Below are 23,222 nucleotides of genomic sequence, written 5' to 3' on the forward strand. Positions count from 1 at the left end.
CATAAACACTGTGTGAGAGAGAAAAATGCCGAATGGGAAGGAATGGAAAGCAAACCAGAAAAGGACTAAGTAAAATTATAACAGGGGAAAAAAAATCTTTGGAAAAACTAAGGTGAGTTTAATGATCAAGGTTTTGTCTTACAGGAAGTACATCTTATCCCTCTGGAGCAAAAATTATTTCACAGGCTTATCTTTTTATCTGGCTAATCTCTGGCTTTTGAGATAGCCCCATGAGTTGAGATGTTTTGGCTTCTCTGTGATCTGGGGAGCTTTGAAATCCAAGTGTAGGCTTGTCCTGGTCACTACAGTTTTGTGCTGCTGCTTCAGCAAAACTGACTTGTGTGTCTTCAGGTGAAGAAAATATGTTGTGGGGTGGCAAATGGCAAATTAATGCATCCTTGTAACAAGTCCCCACTTTGTCTTATAGTTTTTGGTAAGTTGGTGGCTTTATTGGAGCTTTGCACCTCTGGAGATATCTGCAGTGCTGATTGCGTTCCTGTGCTGAGGGTTAGATGTGTCTCTGACACATCTTACTTGCACATAAGGGTAGGATTTAGCATTTAGAGCAGTAAAACAGGATGTGCTCCACAAAGGTGGTCTCTGGCCATCATTGCAAACATCTCCCCTTGCGTTAAGTGTTTCCAAATTGGAGAAGAGCCCTGCCAAAGCTTCAGATTAGTTCTGGATGATACAGCTGAGCAAGGGTGTGCTGTGGGCTGAAGGAGCTCTAGGGCTAGAGGTTATTCCTGTTACTGTTAAGAAATCTAATGTAAAATCCTGTTCCACTTTTAGGTCAAAATATAGTTCATCAACTTAATGTGGGCTGGGGTTTTTTTGTGTAATTGGGAGCTGGGGAGTCTGTGGTGTGGAACAAGGAGTGGAGAAACTGCTGGTGTGGCAGGACTGTTATCTGGAAATATCCACCCATAAAATAGGGGCTATAATCAGCCCTCCTGGAGAAAGTTTATTCATTAATGTTTGTAAAATGCTTTGAAGTCTTCGGCTGAAAGTCTTTTTAACAGAGCCAAATGTTAGTTGTATTACAGTAGCTAAGCCAGACCTCAATGACCACGTTCCCTCTCCTCCTCCCTGAGCCCCCAGCCATTTCTAACAGGGTTTGGTGAAGAAGTCAGACATCAGCAGAGTGACCAAAGAGAAGTGAACTGCTCAGCAGAAATATAAATAGTGTTTTTCATTCTTGAGATGATGTCCTGATCCCGTGGACTTTTGCTGCCAGGAGTGGAACTTGCAAAAGAGATGAGGAGTTTGTTTCCAGACTTATACCATGTTATCCTGGTTGGTAACTGCTGTAGTGTCCCCTTGCATTAGTAATCACTGTTGCCCTTTGGATGACTAATGTCATCCCAACTTGCCTTGATGGGAAGTCACCCTAGGGAGACTGGCACACTGGAATGGGAGGGAGCTGTGGTAGTCAATGAGGTTCATTGCAAGCAGGGAAAGGATTTATCTGGGGTGGAACAAGGAGGCCCCAGAACAGAGTGCAGGGGGAAGCTGGTTTGATGGGGCACTTGGATCTGGCTGCCTCTGTGCCTCTTGCTCCATGACTATTCATTTCCTAGTGCATTGCCTATCCTGTTGAAAATCAAACAGCCTTTGCCGCTTGATTTGCTTGATTTCTGGTGGCAGCAGGTTAAACTGGGTGATGGCGTTGGTGGCAGCAAGGGTCGTTTTCTTTTATATGAAGGAAATGAGGCAGGTTCAGTCCATGCTGTGTTCCCAAGGTATTTGTGGATGGGATTGCAGCATGGAGACAAGCAGGTAAATGGGTGTGCCAGAAGTCATGATGCAGGGACATGTCCCAAAGAGTGTGCTGCTGTTAAAAATTTGTTCTCTAGGCTTAGTCCCATTTCCTCTGGGTGGCAAGCAGGAACATCTTATGAGTGTAGCCTGATGTGTCATGTGTTCAAGCACGACCTATGACTTTCCTGGCTAGCTCTGACACCCTGGTTCATTGTGCATCTGTACCCTGGCCTCGCCTAGGATTAGGCTGGGATGTCATCCTGCCTCGAAGACTGTGTTGCTAATCATTGCCTGAAGATTTGAGTTGCCCACACATGCCTTTGTGTGTGGGAAGCTGCTCTGTGTTGGGATGATGGGTTTCAACTGGTTGAGAAAGGAGATGCCTCCAGCCCAGAGACTAGGATGCTGAGGAGGTGGCATGACAAACCAGATAGGAGCCGGCGTCATCCCCAGAAAGCTGATGGTTCTGGTGACACGTCCTTCGAAAGCCTCCTCTGTCCACGGGACTCTTGGGAAAAGATCAACCCAGCCCTTGCCTGTAATCTCATCCTTCCTCTTCAAGTCCCATCCCTGGAAAGATGCAGCTCTCCAAGAAGACATTCCGGGGGGATTAATCAGTGTGCTCCCTGCAGCCCTACTGTGCTTGTGGTCTAAGCACCTGCTATTGCATTTAATTAGCAACAAATGGGAGGCGTAGGCTGGGGGGAAGAGAGAGCAGCACCCTGGTGAAGTATTTGCTGCGATGTGATATATTTTATTTTGGGTTTGGAATGGAGGCCATGAGGAACATTTTCCAGAGGGCTCCATAAACCACCTCTGTTCACAGGGTGATTATTTGAGGAGGGAGGGGTGTGTGTGTGTGGATTCAAATCTGTGACGCTAATTTCTGCAAACAACCACATTATTTTTAATTCATACTCCAGACTCCCTCCACCCATGGCTTGATGTTCAGAGCTGTGAATTTTCCACGTCACAACAAAGTCCGTCTATAAAAGAGAGCCCTTTCAATATAGTTTTAAAAATTGATTTCAGATAGGTCAGGGTCTCAAGGAAGTCAGTCTTCAGAATGGAAAACTAACCCTTTCCTTCCCTCATGGTGACCTGTTAATGTATTTGTATTTCAGTTGCACATGCCAGCTTGAAGCAGAGATAGGTTTCTCCAGCGTTAGTAGAAATGCATGAGAAGCTGCAAGCTCTGATGAATACCAGCTGAAAGAAATAGTTGCTTTTGTTCCCCATGATGAGTTAAGCTTGGGAGCTCTCTGTTAAAAGGAATACATTGCTAGCCACATTTTACTGGTGCAGGAGAAGGAGATGGGATCAACTGGGATGTGTCTTCAGGATCAAGCCTCTTGTGCTGAACATTGCCTGTTACCCTGCCCTTGGGAGATCAGAAGGCAGAGCTTCGTGCAGGGAAGGTTGCAGTCCCAGCTTCTGTGTGCTTTAGCCCATCAGCACTGCGAGAAGTTTTTCCTCATGGGGGTGGCAAGTTTAACTGTGATATCTCATGCTTCTGCATCTTGAACAAACTTTAATTCGTCTTCTAATGACACATAAGGTTTATTTGCCTTCTGTCTTATTTTCTAAGAGTGGTTAAAGCACCACAAGGACTGCAAGGAAGAACACTGTATGTTTTATGTGTTCATTTCCCGCCTCTCTGCCCTGGCTCAAGCAGAATCACTGGGTTTTAGAGATTTGGGCTTTTGATTCCCTGCTCTGCAAGAGTTTTCATCTCCCATGGATCTTGAGAGGATAAATGCATTTGTGGCCATCAGGTGCCCAGATGCAGTGGTGGCTGGGGTCATGATGAAAACTTAGGAGGAATCATTTTGTTCTCATGTGGAGTTTTAAATTCAGACCTTACTACTGAATTCTGGCCCAAGGGAAGTAAAAGGACACAGCAAATTCTCATCTTAAGAGCGTGTCATGATCTTGAACATCAGAAATATGGACATTCTTGCTATATGTCCATCCTACAGATTTCAGTAGTAGAGTATTTCAGTTGGAAAGGACCTACAATTACCCAGTCCAACTGCCTGACCACTTCAGGGCTGACCAAAAGTTAAAACATATTATTAAGGGCATTGCCCAAATGCTTTTAAAAACTGACAGGCTCGAGGCATCAGCCATCTTTAGGAATCCCGTTCTAGTGTTTGGCCACCCTCTCAGTAGAGAATATAAGCCAGTTTGTAGTTATTCATTGCCCACACAGCGTTTGTGTTCTCACTGCTGTCAGTGGCACCGTAATTGCTCCTGGAGACTTCCCAGTTGGGAAGGCAAATGTTAGAAAGGTTTCAGTGGGAAGGGAAGTTGGTTGTGCCTGTAAATCCTGTGGCAGTGTGGAAAAAGAATCACCTTTACATGAAGTGCCCAAGCATGGAAAAATGGTCCTTTTGCAACTTAGAAATCATTGATTTTGCAGCAATCACCCTTCCTCTTGCTTTTCTCAGGAGTTGCTTTTTTTTCCATCTGCTTGCAGGCACACAGGGCACCTACACATATCCTGGCCCTGGCAGACTCCTGCATGTCAGCATTGTGCTGAGAATAAGCCCCATAACCCCTTTGCAGTATTTCTTCCTTCTCTTAGTTTTTCCTCCTTTCTCAGTATTTGTGGCTGATGTTAGATACAGGTTCTTTCTCTGTGGATCAAATCTGGAAGCAATACCTCAAAGGGACACATTCAGACTCAGGATATAAAGTTTGGAGTTCTCTTTCCACCTTTGACATTTGAGAGATGCTATTAAGTAGATGTGATACTATTACAGCACTGGCCCATCTGTCATTGGAAGTATTGATGTTTGAATCATTTTCTTCTGATTGGTTTTAACAGAAAGGCAAATGAAGCTGTTTGGCAGCTTGCCTTGTTGCGTGCCTCAATATGGCTAAGAAGGGCATTTTGTTTTCCAAGCCTCTGTTGTATTTGCACTGTTTAATGCACTGTTTAATGCTGTTCAATCCCACATCCAAGCAAGGGGATTGCCTGCCCAAGCAGCTCTTTACTGCCTGTAATGGAGAACAGCCCCTTTGCTTGCCCCTTCACCTGCTGGTGCTTGCTTTCGAAATATGAGCATCTTCCTCCAGCTTCAAATCCTTCTCCACGTTGATGCTAATCTGCAAGGTTCAAAGCAGGGGTGAGATTTCAAAGCCTCCTCAACCACGTTAGATGTGCGGTGTGAGGCTCAGGCCGTGTTGAAAGCCCATGTGGTGAAGCACGTATAATCACCACTCTGCACCTGTTAGAGCAGGGAAAACGTCGTCTGAGTTGGGTTTCTGTTTTTCTTAACCCACACTCAGGTTTTCCTCTGTTTCTGGCCAGCATGGCAATCTCCTGCATCTGACCTCATGGAGAGACATGCACCAGCCTCAGCTGAAGGGCTAGAAACAATTGTCTGCACCTGGCTGAGCAAAATAGGTTATTTGTGTGTATGCCTGTGTGTCTGGTAGTGTAATTTACTTGTTTAGTTACTTGAGCCAAGGTTTCACCCCAAAGGAAGCCCTAATTAAGTGAGATAACTTTGCATCTGGGTTGCTGGCGAGGAGCAGCGTGCTGGGCTTGCCTGTATGTGATGGCCACAGGTGTGTCATTGCTGCCCTCCCATACCCTTTTCTACCTCTGATAATGAAGGGAGATTAGCAGTAGCTGTGCTTCCATGAGGCTTTCTGATGGAAAACAGACCATTCTGTGCTCTGAAATAGTCTGTCTTGCCCTCAGCAGGGTATATACATGAAACCTAATTTGAAATTGCATGTGTCCTGGTAGAAAGCAATTGATGTGTTGTTCCTTCTCCCACCTCCTCCCCAGTTCTGTCTTTCTTATCTCTTACAGCCATAATGCTGAGGCACTAAAGGCTAATCAAGTAAATAACCCTATGTAGTACATGAGGATCATTTGGGCTCACAAACCCATCAGTAAGGTCTAGGTAGTGCAGTGCCATCAAACAACTTGTCTGCTTCCTGTAAGAGAATTGCAGGGTTTGGATGTGGCCTGAATATCTTTGATGCAAGTTACCATGTTTCTCAACACTTTTTATGACAAAGTATCATTAAGTAATTTCAGGGGTTGGGAGTGGAGGTGGGGGGTTTGATGTGTCTGTGAAATGTTAATTCCCTGCTCTAGCCAGGGGCTAGGGCAGAGTAGAGCTGTGTGATGCAGGTTGTTGGTTAGACTTGGACTTTACAAGACATCTGCAAGGATATTTCCACATGCTGGAAATCCTTCTGATGTCCCTTTTTTTATGGCTTTGCATGATGATGAGGAGAATAGAATAGGTTAGTGCAAACCCATAGGGAGGATGAGAAATAGCCCTGGATGTTTGCACAGTGACCAGCAGGGTCAATGCAAGTGACTGCCATGCTTGTTTAGCCTGCCTGTCTGCTCCACTCAGCTTCTGAAGCTGCTCACAAGATGCGGAAAAGCACAGAAATCTGTATCCTCACTGATCTTGTCCTGGATGGACATCACCAAAACAACTTGTAGGTCACCTGCATCCTCAGAAAACCCCTCAGAAATGTTTGGGAAGGAGCTGCTGGATGGGGTGAATTGTTGTGAATGTGTACTTCCTGCAGCTTGCTCTTCTCAGGACCCTTTCCTTGTATCACCAAAACACACGTGAATCACTGAGTATCCGTCACCTGGCCACAGCATGCATGTGGAGCAAACTGGTGTTTTCATAACATGTGCCCAGTTATGTACAAATGGTCCCTGGTGATGTGATTCTCCTTGTGTCATTGCAAGGGCATCTGCTAGAGTTGAGTAGACATGGATGCTCACTGCCAAGGCAGACATGTAGCCAGCTGTCTACGAAGCAATGGGTGCTGGTGTGCAGCCCACGTGGATCTGCAGCCACTCTCAAAGCTCAGGAAGCCACTGCTGTGACAGGGATTGGAGAGGGTGCAATAACTCTGGCTTTCAAAGCAACACTGCACTTCATGTGGCGAGTAGCAGTGTGCTGGATGCCTCCTGCATCTGGTCCTGCTGACCACACTTCCACATCAGGTCTCCTAAATGCCACACAGCGGGGATGCAGGCTGAAAATCTGATGGGAGAATGGAGCTTGCAGGAATCTCCTTCTGGATGCAGGAGTCTGCCTCCAGGTAGTGCTTGTCCCTCACAACTTGTAGAAGTTTTATCATGTGCAAGTTCAGAGAAGTCATAGCCCTGACAGTATTTCTTGACAATGTGTCTGTGCCACTTAAAAGCTACTGAGATTAAAAAGGAAAAAAAAAAAACAAAAGACCAAAAATACCTCCACTGTTGTGAAAGACCTCCATTGGTGCTTTTAATACCCTGCCAAACAGTGTGTGATTAGTTGGTATAACACACAGAATACCATCTGGTTCACAACTGGTGCATCCAAGGGTGGGTGATGATTATCTGAATGAGAATGCTGGAGTAACATGTGAGCATGCAGAGCATAACGTGGAGGCCCCATAAACACTCAGTGTGCCCACCCTGCTCCAAGCAGTGCATGCACAGCCACCATGGCTGCTGTCCAAACCCATCTACTTTCCCAGGGTTTGCTTTCATTCTCAATTAAATTAACAAAACTCCTCAGGCGCTACTTACAAAAATAAGGTTTCCGTCCCAGCCTCCCTTTTAAGGTGGCAGGGCTGGGTTTATCCTGCAGGATGTGTTGTCCCTCCTGTCAGTGCAGTCTTTTGTTATGGTGTGGTCCATCTGCAAGGTCCCTTGAGATGTCTGTGTGGGTCCCCTGGCATCCTTCTTCTGAGCATGGACCTTAAGGATTTGCATGTTACCCAAATCTCCCTTTTTCTAAAGAGAGAACAGTGTCCATGCTGCACCTTGGGGCAGCAGCTGAAGGAGCTGGCCTGAGTTTGAGTGTCCAGCTGAGATGCCTGTGTCGTGAGATTATGCTAGCGACAGAAGGTCTCTTTACAACAACTTTCCTGATACTGGTGGACTTTATCTTCCCTGCCTAGAAATAAGTCTACCAAGAGAAACCAGTCCATGAGATATCATTCCAATAGGCACCAGTAAAGACAGATTGCTACAAGCCTGGGTTAGTTCTTATATTCTAGCCCCTAAATCCTTCCCTCCCTGCACTGCAAGCCCAAGTGGGCAACCATGACTTGCAGTCTGTCTTCCCTGCATGTTGAACGCCTCTGTTCTCTCTATATGCCAGACGAGTGTGCTGCAGAGATGCCAGCATCTGGGGCCTGGCAGTGCCTGAGCTGAATTGCCTGCACTGGGCCTGGAACCAAGACTGGGACCATGGAGACTGGCAGCTGCCTCTGGACTGTTGGAAGCCACCTGTCCTGCTGGCTCCTTGCTTACCTCCCCTGAGACCTGGAGCAATGTATCTGTTATACATGCAGCTTCATCTGCCTGCTCAGGTGGTAGGATTTGTTGTCTCTACTCCTTTCTGAATCCCCCCAAAGACAGGAGACATGTTTGGAAGCAGATAGACAGGCAAAACGTCTCAGGGTTTGGAGGTTGGGAGAGAGAGAGAAAAGAAGAGAAAAGAGTCTCTTCCCAGTGTGGAGTTAAAACCTGTGGTTATGTTGTGCTTGGCGTGGTTTCTTCATTGTACTGAGCTGGGCGGTCGCTTTACTCCATCTCCACAGAGCTACAAGCAGTGTCCTACAGAGATGAGTAGATACCATTTCAGATGGAGTTTCTGAAGTAAAATGTGCCATTGTGTTCAGAGCTATTGTTTCTGGTTTTAATATTGAAGTTACTTGTGGTTTCCAGGGAACAATATATCAAGCAGAGCTAACAGGCTGTAGAGAAGATGTAGATTATGAAAACAGAAGGATTAAGTTTCATACTTTTGGAGCTAAAATCTCATCTGTCATAGTAGTGTAAGTAGGGGGGTAGCCTTGCAGGCTCACAAAACTACAATTTAACTAAGGGTGTGTTATTAAGCAGGTTATAGTTAAAACCATGGTCACCACTGTGTAAGCAGCAGAGGTCTCAGAATGAATTCTGTGAGTGGAAGACTATTGACCATCAGATATATAAATCAGGTTCCAGAGTGTTCCTGCACCAGGCTTTGCACCAATTCAAAGATCAGTTTGCAAAACTGGTGTCTGGCTGGCTAGCCAGTGCCTGCCTAAAACACCCATGAAATCACCAGTTACATTTTTGAGAGAAGAGTAGCAAAGAGTAGAAGAGGACATAACAGGACAGATTATATTCTACAGCCTCTGACACTCCTATTGCTCTCTGGGGCCCAACTGGATACATAAGGGGACCCTTAAATGAGGAACCAGCGCCCCCTGCAAGATGCCATCCTAAATCTGTGCCGTTGTGAAGCAATCCAGCAGTTCTGTTTTCTAGATAATCTGACAGCACTGGGCAGAACAAAACCAGTCTGGAGATCATGCTGACCTTAATATTTGGTGCCTGATTTTGCTAACAGCAAGTATGTAATTAATGTCAGCACTCTGCTAATGACTCTGTGTTGCTTTTAGGATGCATCCTCCACCCCCTTGCTTGCAGCTGCAATGCAGTGTTCACCACTGGCAGTATCAGCCAGGAGGTTCATAAAGATTGAGGGGTTTGAAGCCATATAATCTATCCAGCCTGAGCTGCTCCTGCCTGCACAAACAATCTCTTGGGCAGGATTTGAGCACTTGCGGTTTTTAACACTGTGTGGCCTTGGGAGGGGCTCAGTAAGGTTAATGCACTGGTAAACCCCAAAAGCTCTGTGGGGCTATGCTGTATCTCAATCATTGGCTTGAAAGTGTTGAAGAGGATGGAAGGTAATTCTTAGAAGCTGTGATTAGTGGAAATGACCTTGGTGCTCTTCCTGCTGCCTTTCAGTGAAGCTCTCGAAATTGCCATCATGTTTAAGGATGGGACCTTGCTGACACGGTGCTGTCAGATGTAGTTCTGTTGCTGTCTGGAGACCAGTATTAGGGGAGAGCTTGGTCCTGGTCCCCTTATAGTCCAAGGGCAATTGTCACTATTACTGCAGTGTCTATTACTGGAACATGTTGGGCTTGTGCTGCTTAGTGCAGTCTGAAGAACACTTGTGGGTTTTGTAAAGGTAAAAGTTGCAGGAGGTAAGGAAAGATGCTCTTCTCTTGAGATCAGCTCTTCTCCCGAGACAGGATTTTCGCTGTGACCAGCAGGGAGCCTTTTAGGACATGCCCAGATAACTCAGTCTGAGCATTTGGGCTGACTGTGGAAGTGCCAGCTCTGGAAAAAAAAGCAAAATACTTGCACCCTGTTGTAAAATTATGAGCCTTCCTCAGAAGCTAATAGACCTCAGTGGGCATGGCATCAGCATGGCTCTGACATCTCTGCATGACCCTACTGTGCCACATAACTGCAGCATTCATCTCCCTGTGCCTCTCTGAAACAGGCATTATGGAATGGCCTTATGTCCCACAGATGCCATCAGGACGAATCCACTGTAGATCCCCGAGTAACAAGGGATGTGTAATCACCATGGATAGATGGAAAAGTATGAAGTAGCCTTTGTCCAGGCATCTTCCAGTGTGGTTAAGTTGGATGAGGCCAGTCTAATTTAGCAGTGGGGAAAGAAAACGCTTCGGGCAGGAAACATCAATAGCTGCTCTGTGAAGGGACAGTGTGGGCTTTCTGAGAGGTTCTTCAGAGATGCACCAAATGCCTCTGTCATCCCAAAGTAGCACCTCCAAATGTTTTGCCAGCCTGTGTTGGCCACAAATGCTGGGCTTATTCTGCAGAGCCTTCAGAGAAAGCTCAGATGGAAAACAGCATTCCCTGTTTTGATGGATTGTGCTGGGGAAAGACCCCCAGTGTCTGCTCCTCCCCCATCTCCTCCCCTGGCTGTTTTGGTTGGATACCAAGAGGTTTGTAAAATTTCCAAGATTTCTGGTGGAAATTTTCAGACCTGTGAAAGGCATTTTGCCTTTGGGGATTGCACCATGCTGTAAATGCCTGATCTCTTTGTTTTATATGCATTTTCCTGCTTTTGTTTGACTTTCTCATGGATTGCACTATATTTAATTCAGAACATATCCTGGAGTGCTGTAATTGTCAGGCGTGTTAGCTGCCTATCTGGACAGATTTTGCTTTATTTATTTATTCTTAGTTTTGAAATAAAAGGAAAGCCAGTTGCTGCTGCTTCTCAGGGATCGAGTTAATGCACTTCCCTTGCATGCTGTGGCATCATGTAACCCCATGAGAGAGCCAGTGTCACTGTCTGCGTGATATAATTATTCCTGCTGCATTGTGGAACATGTTACTGCTTTAGGAGGAGATGGAGTTTCACCTCCTTCTGCTGCATAAGATGTCAGTTGAACATGTGAGTGACTAACAGATGGGCTGTGCTTACTCAGTTTCATGCCTTCACCCAGAGGTCTCCAAGTCTTTTGCAAATTTTTGCCAATTGATACTATCCTCAGGAACAGCTCTGTTCTGACTAGTTTTGAAGGGGTGGGTGTTAGGCAGACCTCCTACTGTCTTGTGCCTGTGAGAGGGAACAGTTTTGTTGTTCCTGTGAGAGGGCGAAGCAGAGAAAAAATAAAAAGAAGCTCAGTGTGACCCACATCTAAAGAAAGTTCTCCAACAGCTGTATCCTGCAGAGGTATCTGCCTTGAGGGCAGGGGCTTTGCTTCCCATCATCCATGTCTTTCTGTCTTTGGTTTCAGTAGATACGGTTCTGGGCTGGAGTAAATCAGACCCTTCCACTTATGTCATGGATGCTTGTCTGATTAACCTTAGCAGAAAACCTGTCCTGAAATAAAACCATTGAAGAAGTGATCTTCTCCAGATGGTCATATAGAAGAATGAATCTGTGGAGATGGGCTTTCATGTTCTCAACTCTGTTTCTTGTTTTCACCTATTGACGCTTAAATGCTGGATGTTACCTAATAGTATGAGATCCATTTGCTGGAAGTGGCGGATAACCATCTTCCTTTAGAACCCCTTTGATGCTCTGGGTAACCAGGATTTGGACTATGCTACAGAGGGACAAACCTACACATGGTAGAATAAGCATATGTGAAGACTACCAATAATAATCCTTCCATTTGCTTCTGTCCTGCTGATGTTAGATGTGTACAGTTCCTCTGAATTCAGTCTCTGACTCCTGCTCTGCTGCACAAGGATCAAAGTGTTTGGTGGCTCTTGATTAGATCTTGTGCCACCTTCCTGACATCTGTCTTGCATTTTGCAGATACAAAAGCAGAGATAGGAGCAGAGGGGCTTATCCATGGGAAAAGTCCAGCTGACAACAGAATTCGGCTTGATTCTGGCGCTTCGTTTTCCTGCAAAGCACACTGTTTATAAGCCAAAATGTAGCTGTTGGTGCTGTAACCGTTCCTCATGTTAGTAAGCAGCACAGTTGGTTTTCAGCTTCAAAATTAAAGGAAATTGCTGCTGCTCCTCAGGGTTTTAATTAATAAGCCTCCTTCTATTCTGGTTTCTTACTTTCCCTTTTCATCTAAGCTTTTTTTATCTACATCAGGAACTTTCAATCATTTCTGATTTGCAGAAGCTCTGAACCCCTTCTGCTGAGGATGTGAGTTCCATCATCGCTAATTTCAGATCCCTCGCAGCACCTTTGCTTGTCTTCCAGTTTCTTTGGCAACCTTCCCTTAGAAGTGTGCACATAATCCCATAAATACACAGGTGCCTCCTCCCTTCCACCCCATCTCTCAGTTGGCTGTAGCCTTTCTTTCCTCTTTGAGACTCTGTGCTCAGATCAACCTCATGAAAAGGGATCTCAGCCGAGAGCTAGGATCACTGTGTGCCCGATGGCTAACTGTCCTCACGTGCTTTACCTTCCAAGTCCAGCTGTGACTAAACTGAGGTTATGGTCAGCTTGCTCGTTTTTAATGAAAAATACATTTTCTGATGAGCACTTGGAAAATGGGAAGCTACTATGTGTGTTGATATTCAGTGTAGGAAGATTTGTAGCCTTGGGACCGCTTGAGTGACTGAAGGTGAGGTGGTAAACTTGCTGCCTTCAGTGTCATGGTCATGGTTTGAATTTCATCTGCTGTTTGTCTAGGACATAAGTAAATCAGGAACTGTGGAAAGGGGATTGAGGCCTCATCTCTCTGCAGAAGGTTGGAGTCTTGCATTCCTTTGCACCAGTGGATGTTGTTTTGCTTGCCAAAGTAAGGGGTTTGGATAAAAGTCATCCTTGGGGTCTTTGTGTGCTAAAATAAATCTCCCATGATTGCTTTGCCGACCTCCTGTGGGGCTTTGATTTTATCTATGCACATGGCAAACTTACATCCACTTGAAGAGGAACCAGCAAGATATGCATACTGATAAGAGATTATGTGGGTGTCCTAATTTGCTCATTTTAAGAGGTGTGGAGAACTTCACTCTTCTGACTGGGGGGAGAGCTAAAACTGCTGCAAGGAAGAGGAAATAACAGCTCAGCAGGAAGTTCCAGCTAGAGTCCATGGTATAAGGCATAGGTGGAGGTCAGGTAACTGCTTCAGTGAATTAGTTTCAGAGGGTTAGGTTTGGTCACAAACTTCCAGAACCTCAAGACCAAAGTAGGAGCAAAGTTCCCCCTGGCAAATGCCACAGGATCAAGCCAGTGAACAGTCTATATGTTCATGTTCTCTGTGTTGGTTGGCTTACATCACAGTAAAAGCCTCTCTTGCAAGAGAGAAGTGACTCCTTAGTCTCAACTGCTGTAAGTCTTTGTAACTAAACCAGAAAGAGATGTTTTATGAAAATCTGACCAAGATACAAAACATGTAGTAAGTAATTGTCAGGAAGATGCTTGGTTTCTCATCCTCAGAGATGCTACTTGAAGCACCTCAAGGGGTGCTTGGTTTTCTTTATGAAGGTTTTTAATCAGGTGGTACCACTGCAAGGCAGACAGGGGCCAAATCTTATTTTCACAGCACAATTGATGTGAAGTGACCACAGATACATCATTGTGATTGCTGACCCCAGTCTGTGTGTGCAGGAGCATCTCTTTCTTAGTGGCATATTTGCACTCTTAGGTAAAGATGACCTAAGGCAGGACTCTGTGCAGGACTTATGTAGGAAAGCTGTTGGCAAACTCAGAACAATTTTGAGAGACAAAGCCTGGGAAGGTGATTTGGGTGGTGAGTTATTTGTGGATCTGCATCTGTTGTGCCAGAAACAGGCGTAGGATGTGTTTGTTCAGCCTGACTCCAGCCATGCTGCCTGAATGGGTGGGAAACTCAGTTCCCAGTTTCCATATACCCTCCCTATGTCAAGACAGATACCCCACCCACTGAAACAGTGAGGTGGTAACAGATTTCTTTCTGGTCATCACACCAGCTGTGTCATTGAAGGCTCCCCCATGGTGGGATTCACATACAAAAGCTTGCAAGCAGGTGAGCTGGGTGTGAGCTCCCCCAGGTTTGCCAAAATGAGTAGCCTCCTTGTGTGTTCTTGCTTGTCCTAAACCAGCTCCAACCCTAATTCCATCCTTTGAGACTCCACATCTGTACCGCCCTTCTTTCCCTTCGTGCTGGGATGGTTTTACTATAGGTGATGTGATGACTTTCCTATTCAACAAATCTTGTTCCAAAGTCAAATGTCATAAAATAAAGATGTGAGCAATAACTTGTGGAGACTGCCCACATCTGAGCAGGATAATGTGGGGCATTAAGTGAAGGGTTTTTTTCATCAGTCATATGTATATTTGCAATAATAACTATAATGATGGAAAAACATTTGTCACAGACTAAAGAGTTTTAAAGTTTCAGATGCTCTACAGACATCTACTTAAGTGAACTGACCATCTGCTTATTGGTCTTTGGCTGCTAATAAGCCACATGGGGAAAATGCTATGACTACCAGGAGGAGTTTCTGTGGTTCAGCCCTTTGCTCCCTCCATTCCTGGCTGCTCCATTCATCTCCATGATTAGTGTCTCCTCTTATCAGAGCTGGGCTGAGTGGGGCTGTTACTCATTGGCTTAGGATACCACATCATCTCTGGGAGATTTGGGATGTTTCATTCCGATCCATTGCTCGTGGTTTTCCCCCTGCATCCATTTCTTCTTCATCTTTTGCTTTGCATCCTTTTCCATGAGGGAGAGGATACATAATCTTGATTTTCTAGGATTTTATGTCTAACATACACAATTTTTAATGGCAGCCCTGGATGAAAGGAAGTGCTGAGGAAGGGTCCATGCTTCTGCTACTCTTTATTTGTCTTTAACATCCTGAAAGGTTTCCTGCACTGCAGAGCTGAAGGGCAGTCATTGCCAGTCAGTGCTGCAGGTTCTCCAGGTCCTTACTACTCATCCATTCAGATGCTGTTGTACTGGGAATGCTTTTATAGGTGTTAATGAGAACAGCAGGGCATAAAGGCAGGAACATAGTTGCTGAGCTGCAGTTGTGTCTTTGCTCAGATCCTTTTTAGGTCTGTTGGGTTTCCTGTGTCATGCCTGAGATTCAGCCAGTAGTTTCCTCATGAACGTCCTACACATCTTCCCGACACCAGCCTGTCTCTATTGCTAGGGTAGCACAAATGACAGACAAAACTCAAGTGGCCTAGGAGATGATGCACAGGCCAGCGACAAGTGTCATCTGGTATCAAAGGCTTGGAGAGGGACAGTCATGCTCCTCTCTGGATACTCAACATTGTATGGCCTTCCAGAGGAGCAGCAGCTTCATTCCTGGTCTCCGGTTTTGCCCAAATGTGTGCATGTTTCCCATTGCATATTGTCTCATATATTGAAGGAGATGGGAAATCTTCCATGCTTCCTGGAGACTTTACACTGGGACAGGCTGTGTCCCCGTGAGCTGCATCAGTGACCCTCCCCCCCAGCTCCTTCCCATCCAGACCCTCCCAGAAGAGACAAGAGCCAAGGCGGAAACTGTTGTCGAGGAAAGTGTAGCCAAACTCTTCCAGCTGCAGTTTATTGTATCTATTTTGCTGATATCCACCCTTTAGATAAATAGTGCTAAGTTAGACACGTTGGGACTCTCTTGATGTGGTTAAAATGCTCCTATTAGCCAAGCTAAGCTAAGTCCAAGAATAACCATGGGAATTTGATTGTATCGGTTCCAGCTTGAATCAGTCACCATGTAGTGAAGTGAGAATTGCCTTCCTGGCTTAAAGACTTCAAGTGAATTGGTGGGGATTCCCTCCCCCTCTTTTTTTATTTTTCTTCTTTTTCTCCTTTTTTTTTCTTCTTTGAACAAAACTTCTGCCCATGCTTGACCTCAGATACCTGGAGCTCTACCTACAAGAAAACAAGATTTCCCATTTTCAATTACAAAACATGTCTCTGTAAGAAGAAAAGTGGGTTAGCTAACAATCTGCAAAGCTCTGGCTTATTTATTTACCAGGCTGACTCCCTGATGGGGAAACATGTGGGATCTTTTAACTTTTTCTCCTGCACAGATGTTTCTTCCACTCCTGAGTTTCCTCTTGATCTCTGGTTTGCTGTACCATCTGGTGAAAACGCTGGAGATGCGTGCACTGGAAGAGGAGGTTTCTGTGTGCCTAAAACAAAAACAGTAAAACAAAACAAAACAAAAGAAATCATCTGTTTTTTCCCTATGTTAGCAAAAAAATATTTTTAAAGGAAATCTCTTGAACTAGCAACACTGCTGTTAACTTACACACCCTCACTGTTGGACATGTAACATTGATGGGATTAAATGCTGACCGACAAGTCCCCCCCTGCAGCTTTTGCTGCCACTTCAGGTATTTGTACTGAACTGTAGATCCAGTTCAGGTGTGGAGATAAGGGTCTTGCAAGGTTAAGTAACAGGACTGCTTGCTTTCTTTCCTTAGAGACTGCAGGAACTGTGAACTGGGTTGAAAGACATCTCTCCTGGTCTCTTAGATACAAGTCATTGTGTTGACAGGAGCTTTGGTGTTCTTCCAGCCCAAAGGAGCCAGGGTTTCTCTGTAGGTTCAACAGAGACACAGAGCATTGCAGTGTACATCTGAAATGGGGGAGAAAATGAAAGAGACTATGAAGATTTGGGTATTATTAAGCCTGGTAGCACCACAGGCTGAGTGACAGTGAAAGGACACAGGAGGTAAATAGGAAGGGTAATAGGCTGTGGCAGCTGGGGATGATCTGGAGCAGGTCTGTGAATGTGCCGCTGAAGCAAGTGCTTTCCTTTTCTGACTGACATTGTCCATGGCCTTTTGGCTGCTGTTCAGCCTCAATGCCACTAATCCATCCAGGCTCTACTACCAAAGAGGAGTTGCAGGGCTCATTTAGGAATATCAGAGCAGCATACTGATTTCCTAGGCTTACTTCCATAGAAAGTCACTGGTGGTCAGCAGTCTGCTCCGCTGTACAAGCTGGCCATAGCTATCAATATCTGCTTGAGCTCCTCAGGTTGAAGGCTGGTTGCAGCCCTGCAGTGCAGCAGGATTCTGAGCCCGGTTGGCCTTTGGGTGTGTGTTAGAAACAGATGGTTGTGATGGGCATGAGTTAAGAGCTGGTGGGGCAAGATATGGCTGATACTTCGTCTCAGATGGTCCATAACCATGTGTAAAGGATGCTTGTCATGAGTTGAGAATATACCTACCTTAAGTTGTGCCTTCTGGCCATTTGTTGTGGTGGTGTTCACTGGGATGCTCTGCTCTGAGGCCTCTCTCTGCTGCCCTTTCTCTGCTACTGTCCTCCATGTAGGGAATACAGTACAGTATATTCTCCCAAAACTGCATCTCCCTGGTAAAGCATGAGTGCTCTTACTTGACCAAAGCAGTGGCCAGTATCTTGCCAGCAAGAAGGCAGAGCAGGTGTTTTGTTAAGTACATTTGAATCTGGCTGCTTGAACAGCATTTTTAGTCAGGGGAGTGGTCTGACACCCAGGTAAAAACTCTTGCCACCATGGTGGGTAGGCTGTGGTTTAGAGACAAGGCGTGTGTTTTGTAACAAAGACTGAGAGCCTAATTTTAGAGCAGCAACAAGGCCAGGCTCAAACATCTGCCTGGGTCCTGTCCCAGCTCCTGTGTGCTGCCAGAAACTTGCCCTGCCTTTCTTGGAGTGAACTGTGTCCTACCTTTTTATATATAGACTCCCCTGCAACGAAGCAGAGGAATTCCTGCAGTTGCTTTGCTTTGCTAATCCTCTTTTAAACCACACACAGACCAAGAAATTACCTGGTCCCTAGACAGCCAGTCCATGTTTTGCCTCTAAAACATTTGTTCTGTTTCCTTTGCAGATGCAGCTTCTGGACAAGTTCCCTATTGAAGGAGGTCAGAAAGACCCCAAGCAAAGAATTATCCCTTTTCTACCAGGTAATGCTGTGGGGAAAGCCCTAAACAAGATGAGTGAAAACAATTCCTCAGCTACTGTCTCTAGTACTTTTTGTGACCATTTTTACAAATACCTTTCTCCTGGGATACCAGACCTGTGCCTTCTTCTAAAATAACTGGCAAAGTACTTAGGACTCCCAGGGGATCTTGCACCAGCTGTTTAGGTTCAGGTTGGCTTGTGCCCTGCCACACAAAGGGATTCAATGACTTCTGGGGAGCAGCGCCTGTGGGGTGCAACCAGACAGTCTGAGCTTGGGCCACCAGTTGGAAGGCTACAGGAAACCAGGGACACCATTGTCCTTGGTTCTGGATATTGTGGCTCTGCAGGCACTGTTACTGTACAGGAAGAAATTAATAATTAGAGTTGCCACTGGGATATAAAAGCAATTGCAAGAAGGTTGAATGCAAACAGAAATTTCTGCAGTGCTGGCCAAAAAGATAAGTAAATAGCTCTTTGGCCAGAGCCACTGTGCCTCTGACAGCCTTCAGTGAGGGCCTGGACACGATGGGTGTCTTCTCCTCAGGATAATGGCAGACACTTCCACACAACTTCTTCCAGCAGCAGCTGCAGGGATGGCATGGGGGAGGTGAGCCACACTGCAGAGTGCTCTTGGAAATGCATGCCTGAGACAGCTTTTCATTGTCTGCTCAATCCTGGCTGTTGGTGTAAGGTTTGGCTCGCTGCACTACCTACCAGAATAAGCAGAGTATTTTCAGCCTGTTAAGAGGTCCATTCTGTCTTCAACTGTAAAAAAGAGATCCCAGCTCTTTCCCAAAGGTCTGTGAAAGGAAATAGAGATGGGAGAATGTAGTGCTCTCTAGAGCGTGATGCAGTCTCTGACTGCAGGCAGAGCAGCTGCTCCAAATGTGTGGTGAGCACAGCTTCAGGGCTAGTGGGGAAGCAGGGTCTTGGAAGACAGCGGCGCAAATACATGACACAAGCCTTGGAGCTGCAGTAGAGCAGCACAGCAGCCTGGCAGCCTCTGCAGACCTTCTGGAAGGCACCCCTAGGATTGGGGGTTACTTTGCAGTGCTGTGTGCTACATCCACACCTTCAGCAGCCAGAAGGAGATGGTGTTGCCCTCTGTTTCCAATCTGATGAGGGGAGGAGTCCAAGCATGAGGTATCTTTCCAGCTAGACTACCAACAAACTCATAGACAAGTAATTTGTGAAACCTTTATACAATGATGATGGATACTTGTTGCCTGCCTTTCTTGCTGGAAAGCACTTTGGGATCCTTGGAAAGCACTGCAGAGGAGTGCACATGGCTTTAAGTGAGGTGCAGGAACAGTTACTCCTTCTGTATTTACTGTCAATAGCCCATTTCTTTTACTTTGTCCTAGAAAAATGCTGGCTGAGTGCAGGTGTCTGATGCTCAGCCTGTATACAGTTCTTAGTGACAGATGTCCTGATACATGGGTGGGTGATATTTGCAAAGGATGAGGTACATCCCATATGCCAATTACAACACTTCCTACCCTCCAAGAACATGAGGGAGATGGTACTGCCACATGTCCTTGAGGAGAAGATTGATATCTGTAAAACATTTGAGCTGACTTAGTGTCCTAAAGAGAGAAGTTGCCAGAGCAGTCTTGATCTCAGCTGTCTTTAATTTAAAAATTCTGTGATATGTGTTCTACTTTTGATATTGAATCTCTGCCTCTTTCTTGTTGAACTACTGAAAAGCCCTCGTTGCTTTACCCGAGAACAAGGTGACTCAGCTAAATGTCAAACACTGTCAAACTCTGTTAAATGAACTAGCTGCTGTAATTAGGATACACATGGCATTTCTGCAGCTGGAGATGTGCCTCACTGAAACAAATACCTAGCTATAAACTGTGTTCATTAAAAAACAGCAGGGCAGATGTTTGTGTTTAAATCCTACTTCAGTGAAGATGCTATGATCTTGCTTGCTTATTACGGGCCTGCTGCAGCCAAGAGGGAGTGACTCTTGTGTACTGGATTCTGAGTGCCCAGGGTTTGCCTGTGCCACTTGCAGGCATTGGGTGACTTCCTGCCATCAGGGCTGGCTTAGGAAGCTGACATAAACCAGACCATGACTCCCATCTGTCAGCAAAGCTATGGTGCTGTCCTGGGATAAAAGCATGATCTGAATCTGGGAATTGAGGAGATGCCTTTGCAGCTCATTTTGCTGTGGCAGAGAATGTGTACAGTACTGGCTGGCAGGTCACCAGTAATGTGGTAGAGCCACAGCAGCAGCCTGTGCAGCCACTGCTCCATGGGCAAGGAGTAAGTGGTGGTGGTTCCCGAATCTTCTGCTGCAGAAAAAGGCTGGGAAGGAAGAAGGAAGAAAGAGGAGACTCAAGGGTGACCTTATCACTCTCTACAACTACCTGAAGGGAGGTTGTAGACAGGCAGATGTTGGTCTCTTCTCCCAGACAGCCAGTACCAGAACAAGAGGACACAGTCTCAGGCTATGCCAGGGGAGGTTAAGGTTGGATGTTAGGAGGAAGTTCTATACAGAGAGAGTGATTGCCCATTGGAATGGGCTGCCTGGGGAGGTGGTGGAGTCGCCGTCATTGGAGGTTTTCAGGAGGAGACTTGATGGGGTGCTTGGTGCCATGGGTTAGCTGTTTAGGTGGGTTGGATTGGTTGATGGGTTGGACGCGATGATATTGAAGGTCTCTTCCAACCTGGTTTGGTTTATTCTAAACAAAGGTTTATTCTACGTGAGGGATGGTCATGACAATCTGGGCTAATGGGTCTCCCAGTCCTGGCGGTGACCTGTTGTGGGTCCCAGAGGAGGAGTACAATGTCTCCCTTTCTGCACCCTGTTTAGCAGTTGCAGCAGGGGTTGGGGGATCCAGGATGCTGGAGGAGAGCTCTCTAAACAAAGAGGTGAATGGTCTCTGGTACACCCTCTTGGTCTGTTTGTGATCATCTGGATGGCAGACAGGGCTGTTTGGATTGACACCTGTTACTGAGACTGACAATTTATACCGGGGTTGACTGGAGAATAGAATAGAATAAACCAGGTTGGAAGAGACCTTCAAGATCATCGCGTCCAACCTATCATCCAACACCACCTAATCAACTAACCCATGTAACCAAGCACCCTATCAAGTCTCCTCCAAGGCTTGCATTGGTTTTTTTTATTTCTCTTGGCACTAAATGGTAGAGCCATCTGGAGACAAAGCTGAGGGATGCAAACTCATGTTTGTCCACTGTGTCTTCCAAAGTGCAGCCTTGGGGAAAATACTGCAGAACATGAAATCATCCTGTCATGCTGGCTGCTGGGCTGCAGATCCCTGTAGTGGCGATACTGATGATAATAGCTCCATCTACCTAAATTCCAGCTTGGTCCCTGCCTGGACTTAAAACCAGTTTTGAGCCCTGCTGAAAGCAAACAAACAAACAAAAACAAACTAAACCAAGCAAATAAATAAACAAAACAGAACAAAAAATAGGAGAATTTTGCATAGGCTGTGCTGGAAGGGAAAATTCTCTCAGGGTGCCTGCTCTGCAGCTTCCATGCTGCCTGGAGAGGGAGACATCCTGCTCCAGAAGACTGTTCTGTTTCCTTGCCTTTGGGGAGCCGAGTCATATCCCAGGGGACCAGGAGAGTTTGGTGCAGTCAGCTGAAGAAGCAGTGTCCAATCTGACTCCAGTCCCTGCTTCCGGCACATTGGAGCCTCTGCCAGAGAGGCACCTTCTCTCTTCCTTTCTTTTCCCCTTGGATTTGTTTAGGGAGAGGGACAAGGAAACTGTCCTTTTTGAAGTGCATGGCAGCATTCCAGGGCACAGGAAGGCATGCCAGCATGGGGGATGAGATGTCACCAGATGTTGTCTGGCCACAGTGTGTCCTAATGCCCTGCTTTACCCCCTGCCTCAAGAAAAGAAATACCCCTACGCGATCTCAAAGAGTTCTCTGGGGCTTTCTCCTTCCTAGGGCCCAAGGCAGTGTGTAGTGTGCCAGCTGAGATATTTGAGGGACAATAAATATAGGGGAGTGTGGGATTATTCCCCCACAGGTAGCGCAGGTCTGACCCCATGGTTTGCTTCTGAGTAGCTTGTGCCAGTGACGGTGGGTGGGAAGTAGGCTGAGCTGAGAGGGCTCAGAGAAGTTCCAGCCTCTCCTCACTCCCCAACCTGAAGTTTGCTGAGGGCTGTTTCCCCAGTGAAGTGGGAGCTGGGGGTGCAAGCCCCAGCCAAGCCTAGTCCCATGTGTGAGTCAGGAGGGAAGGGAGAGGTGCGGTTGCAGAGGGCGCAGGAGGCCATCCCAGCACCGCCCAGATACCTGGGGCTGGTGAAGGGTGCCGGCAGGCGGGGAGCGCTGGCGGCAGCTGGGAGCCTCCCCATTTTGCACAATGCAGGAGGATGGGGAATAACCACTCACCAAAGCCAGCTGGGACCTTCCTCGCCTTGGTTTCTGCTGCTCGCAGGCTGCAGTGGGGAAGGAGATCTGCTCATGAACTGCATCCCAGGTGGATATGTCTGCTTTTTGGGTTTGGTATGGTGTGTTGGGTTTTCCTCCCATCCCCCTCCCCTTTCCAGTGTTGTCTTTGGGGAAAAGAAAGCTGAGGAGAAAGGCTGGAGCAGGTTTGCAACAGCAGGATTTCATCCAAGGTGATGAGAGCAGCTTTTTTCCCACTCTTGTTTATGTATACTCCAGCTTTGCTCTTTTTGTTTTCCTCTGGCCCGGAAGCGAAATAGCATTTTGTTCAGAGATCTTGAGTGGTTATTCTTACACTGAAGCAGAGGTGATGGGCTCATCCTGAACTATCAGCATTGCAGTGACCTTCAGATCCAGCTTTTCATGTTTCTGTAGATTGAGACCAAGATCAGCAAAATGAGGATGTGGCTGGGTGTAATGTTGTTGAACATGCTGTATTTCAGCAGTGGTCACTGCATGTGAGGTGTTTTCAGCATTTATTCTACCCACCTTGGGAGGCAGTGGCATGGTAACTGCAAACATACTGCCCAAGGAGGACCCATAGAAATCTCAGAGATACTTTTATTGTAGGCTGTTTTCTCCTTTTGGAGAGGTGGTTGCTAGCTGGGCACTTAAAAGGAAATGCACTTCCTGTCCTAATTCTTAGGTGGATTTTATGTGCAAAAATGTATTTCATTTTAGACTTGTTTTCCATTTTTGATTATTCTTTCCTGTACTGCTCTGAGTCCCGGCAACAACGTGCTAGTAAGTGATTTTAACTTTTCTTTGGAGTCATTTTATATTCCTGACCTAAATGGAAATGAACAGTGTTGTAGCAGTTCAGAGCCAGCCAAAAAGTAGTTTGAAGATTGGGAAAAAA

The 23,222-nt window shown here is 46.1% G+C and overlaps 1 protein-coding gene across 4 annotated transcripts in view; it reads left to right on the forward strand.

The window, feature by feature from the left end:
- The window catches only part of SH3PXD2A (SH3 and PX domains 2A), a 271,897-nt gene that overhangs the window by 58,069 nt on the left and 190,606 nt on the right, over positions 1 to 23,222 (forward strand). For 3 of the 4 annotated variants that reach the window (XM_068139450.1, XM_068139448.1, XM_068139449.1), the window contains exon 3: positions 17,855 to 17,930. In XM_068139450.1, the coding sequence (XP_067995551.1) occupies positions 17,855 to 17,930 (76 nt within the window). Of the gene's footprint in view, positions 1 to 17,854; positions 17,931 to 22,273; positions 22,395 to 23,222 lie in introns of those variants that run through there. The other variant, XM_068139451.1, reaches the window with a different exon arrangement.

The sequence above is a fragment of the Melanerpes formicivorus genome, unplaced genomic scaffold (genome assembly GCF_026170545.1).
Source record: "Melanerpes formicivorus ecotype bairdi unplaced genomic scaffold, bMelFor1.0.p_v2 SCAF_6, whole genome shotgun sequence".
In the NCBI taxonomy this organism is placed as follows: Eukaryota; Metazoa; Chordata; class Aves; order Piciformes; family Picidae; genus Melanerpes; species Melanerpes formicivorus.